General features: G+C 30.8%; 1 protein-coding gene across 1 annotated transcript; it reads right to left on the reverse strand.

Annotated features, from left to right (window-relative positions):
• Window positions 1-3,355: 3,355 nt before the first annotated feature.
• On the reverse strand, window positions 3,356-4,240 carry LOC141679416 (uncharacterized). The gene has a single exon (XM_074485918.1). It carries the CDS (start codon window positions 4,238-4,240, stop codon window positions 3,356-3,358), a length of 885 nt encoding a protein of 294 aa, XP_074342019.1.
• Window positions 4,241-4,824: the final 584 nt, after the last annotated feature.

The following is a 4,824-nucleotide window of genomic DNA, read 5'->3' on the forward strand; positions in this document are numbered from 1 at the left end:
CTTCTGATGCTAATATAACAAGAAAAAATGGTGGCAAATGGCAGCTACAAGTTGATAGTAAAAGAGTGTTTACGTTCGCTCATTAATGCATTATATTTTTAATTTGATATGATTTTATAAATCTTTCCGTAAGTTATTGGAATCAATAATATAATGTTATATTACTGTTTTTTATTAACTTTATTATGATTAATAATTAAAGTTGTTGCTAACAGCTATTCAACCTCCACCTTATTCAATGTAGGGATGAGTAGGAATATTGAAATGAAACCGAAGCGGATACAAATTGTTTAAAACCGAACCGATTAAAACCGAATCGAATTAAAACCGAGAAACCGAGAAACCGAACTGTTATTAGCGGCCTGATTGCGGTTTTGGACTTAAATTGAACCAAAAAAATCGAAACCGAACCGATCATCATCATATATTATTAAATAATAATATATTATATAAATTATATAGATATATATAAAATCAAATAAATCAAAAATATGTAAATATATAGTTTAAGAATTCAAACTTTGGCCGTAAGGGTTGACTCAGTTGGTTAAAAAGAGGAAATACTCACTTCTTGGTTACAGGTTAAAATGCGGTTTACCTTGATTCACGTGATTTGCAGGCTATTACATTGCGGGTGCGGGTTACCTACGATAAAAAAAAAAAAGAATTCAAACTTTGGACCCGTATCTTTATTATCTAAGAAATTGAACATCCATGTTGCTAGTTGCCTGTAAAAAATACTACTAATATGCAAATGCTTGCAGTTCTGCTAGAGATCTCTATCTCATATTACTGTTAATACTGAAGAGTACTGCTAATTATAGTTTTCCTGACTCCTGATGCACAGGAAAAACCTGTATTTGCTTTACAGTTACCTACGGATAAGATTAGTTATATAGGGTAGGTCTTCATGGAGAACCTGTTATGTAGAGAATCGTGGAGAACCATTATTTAAAAAATATATAATATATAATTTATTTTATTTTTCATCATATATAGTTAAAAAATTTAATTATTAAGTTAAAAAATCGAAATTACACAATTTTTTATTTAAAAAAACATTGAAAAAGTTTAAATTGGTTTTATAGCAGAATCACAGTAGAATCACACTTATTAAAAATTATTCCACTGTAGAATCAAATTTAAAATCAAGTAATTTTATAAAATTTTAATTGTTAAATTTTTTATTATATTTATATTCTAGATTTGCATCAAATTTTATATTTTTTAAAATAAAAATTTACAATTTATGATGAGATTCTATGATAAAAATAATGGTTCTCCACAATTCTCCATATATAAGATGGTTATTCACGGAGTAAAGACCCAGTTATATATTTGATGTTTTTTGTGGTTGTTCCTGGTAATAATGTTCTTGGATTTATGATTTTATAGGTCTTGTTTTAGCTCTTTAAATGTTCAGAGAGAATCGTCATTTTGCCACTTGTTGGATAAGCCATTTTGTGATGCTAACATCTGTGGACACAGCAAAACGATGCATAATTTTTAGAGTAATCAGCTCGCTGCTTAATTGTAATTATTTTTCTTTTATCAGTTTTAAAATCGAACCGAACAAATTATAATCAAATCGAGACTTTTGAAACCGAAACCGATGATTCGGTTATACTTGCAATTTTTAATTTTTAAAATTGAAAATCTTCGATTTTGGTTGTGATTTTAGAAAAACCCCGACAGGAACAAATTGAAGAATAGCTTAATGTTCGTTTAATTTATCTTAAAAGTAACTTTTAAATATCTATAAATTTTTAATTTTAAAATTAATTATAAAGGAAAATAAACGTTAAGTGTTAAACATGATAAATTATTCAAAAAAGATGTTAGATAAATAACGCAAGTGGTGATTGGGAATGAAAACGGTGAACAAAGTAATTAAATCGAAAATACTTATCATACAAATTAAGCAATCAAGTTACAAAGTAATTATAATTATTGAATTTATCTGAGCCAATGTTTCCAATTATCTCAAAAACTTGTCTAAAAATAAAATATTTTAGCCTAAAACAGGAGTGACAATTATGTAAATTTAAACATTTGAAAATTTTGCATCCGTATGTATTATATATCAAAAATACTATAAATCCTCCCAAATATCATTATAATTTTTTTGTTAAATGCTTTATAAATAATAATAATTACGCTTATAATAATTTATGAATGTAACTCTTTAAACTAGTCATATTTTTTAATACTAGTCATTATGTACATATAAAAACACAATTTTTTTTCTTATATAAATGTAATTGCAACATGGGAATAAGAATGCACCGATTATTGCGATCAATCTAGACAGAAATGAAACTGCATAATTTGTGTCTAATATATACAAACATACTGTACATAGATTATATTTGTGGTTCTTAATAACACCAATGAAAATTACATGCAAAACCACCTTTTCACCAACAAGATATTTTCAGATAAATTTATATACCAGGTACATCTTCCTATGACAGATTTTATCCTAGATTTTCTGGAGATTAATTTAAAAAATTGTAAAATTCATACTCACCGTCAGCTTAAAATTCTTGTAAAAGGGTTCAATGTTCATGAACCTATAAAAGTCGGTTGCTAATTAAATGAAGTGCAGAACTTCTACGTACATTTGTCTGCATAGGATGTACCTTTGATACAGAATAATATTAAGATTTTGGTTTAGATTTAGTGTCTTGGGATTTTGTGTATATGCATGCAGGTTTGGGACTTTGGATAGAGAAAAATGGAGTAATAATTTAACTTGTACATGGCTGTCATGTTTCTACAATGTTCCCCTTATGAAATATTGAGATCAACTGCAGTAAAAGATCATGTTTGGACTGAATCAGAATCGGATTTGGAATTATTATTATATATGGTGTTAATTGAATTTTTATATCTTTGGAGTTAAAATCTTTAACGTGTCCAATATTAGTATTAAGTCTTGGTAAATATAGTAATATACATAGTTCTAAGTAAACTGTAGTACTACTTGGATGAGTTTTGATGGGAATAAAATGAGTGAGTTAACTGTTAAATTGCTGTACATTTCAGTGATATGTATTGCATTTATCTTGGTGGCTCTTAAGCTGAAATTTTTCATGTGTAAGATAGTGTAGGTAGGGAACTGTATACAATTATGAATTGTATGAGGGCATGAACTGATTGTTTGATTTAATGCAATGAATATTTAAGCAAAGAAGGAAAAATTGAGGGAACAATCTATGTAATGGAACTGAAGTGTTTGTATATATATACTAATTGCAGAAAGGACTAAGTTAGTCTTTCTGTGTACATTTCAGTACAATTCTATAAACTAATCAATCCTCTAAAATTCGGATAGTAATGTTGAAACATCTATTTACTGGGAGACAATGTTGAGCAGAGAAGTTCTAAATCTGATTATGTGCCTAAACATGCACTCTAATTCATTTTCGATTCCTTCTACTCCAGCTTCCAATGCCTCCAGTCTTTGCTTTAGCAAATCAGATTCTTTACTTGAACCCGATATCATACTTGATAATTCGGCATCCACCTTTTCCATTTCATTCATTTGTTGATGATCTTCACATGCAACTCTGCTTTTGTGCACAAGTCTGGAAACTGCTGACCATTTTGTTGATTTCGCCTTTGTGGATGTTGCCAAGTATAGCAGTACGTAGTCGAATACAGAAATAGTCGTGGCAGTAACTTCATTTAGCACTCGAATAAGTGAAATTAAGTGTTGATCTAAATCAACAAATTGCAAACCGCTAGTTCTGTCATCTACTTGCTTAAGAACTGCGGTTAGTCTTTTGGCATCTTTGCTTATCTTCTTTCTGAACATTGTGTATTTGGTAAAGCTGCTTGGATCTCCTTTAGGCCTCCTTCGAAGACACGAATGAAGATCTGCAGCATTTACTTTAACTTGTGACATAATATCTTTTGTACTTCCACAGATGTCTAAAAATCTGATGGATCCATCCAACAACTCGTTGATTGATTCGTCGTGTTGAAGGGAAGACAGGGCTTGTCGAGTGAATGGCAAATTGAGAAGATCGTCAGTGCATCTATACAACTCGCCTAGTCCAGATAATCCATTGCAGATTGTCTCTGCTGTTGGTGCATTTGATGATACTTCAGTTTCCCATGTTTTGAGCTTGTTCAGCTCCTGTTCCATCTTGTAAGTACTAGAATGTGGCCTGCAAGGCAAGCTAATTGATCGAATTCCACCACGGGGTTTGTTGCATTTCAATGATCCTGCCATTCTTTGATTATGTGAGTAAGAATATGAACTTATGTGAGAAATGTTATGTGATATACTGATATCCCAAAACCTCTATTAAGTGCTGCTATATATAGACAGATGCTAGGACAGGAACCAAGATTAGCTGTAAGTTATGGGGCAAAGTGATGGGCATGTGATTAACATGACCATTGCTATTTTTTAAGTCTCAATAGTTGGTGAAAACAATGTCATTTTTGCTGTGGCATCCTCTTTGAGTGCCACATTGCCATCATTTGCGCAGCTTCATCTACGTGCATTGTGAATATGTAAAAGTTGAATCAAAGGGAAGTTTTCAAGTCATCAAGAAAGTATTTAACAATTGATTTTAATATGATGCTGCAGATTGTGTGATCTTTCTAGGGATTAATAAATAATTACAGATGCAGATGAGATTTCTGGAGTAGGATTGAAGATAAATACCAAGAATAGATTAATAGACTGGCCATGAATATTCTATAAATGTTTGCAGGTATGGGTTTTTCGTATACGTGTCTCCGCCGTATTGATCAATTTACTATCTTTTTGGATGTCAGTTGCTGCCTCAACGCCCAACTTGCTAACTC

The sequence above is a fragment of the Apium graveolens genome, chromosome 8, assembly GCF_009905375.1.
Source record: "Apium graveolens cultivar Ventura chromosome 8, ASM990537v1, whole genome shotgun sequence".
Lineage (NCBI taxonomy): Eukaryota > Viridiplantae > Streptophyta > Magnoliopsida > Apiales > Apiaceae > Apium > Apium graveolens.

What these genes read in the sequence shown, in the direction of transcription:
- LOC141679416 (XM_074485918.1), bottom strand. Translation starts at nt 4,240, where the DNA reads ATGGCAGGATCATTGAAATGCAACAAACCCCGTGGTGGAATTCGATCA.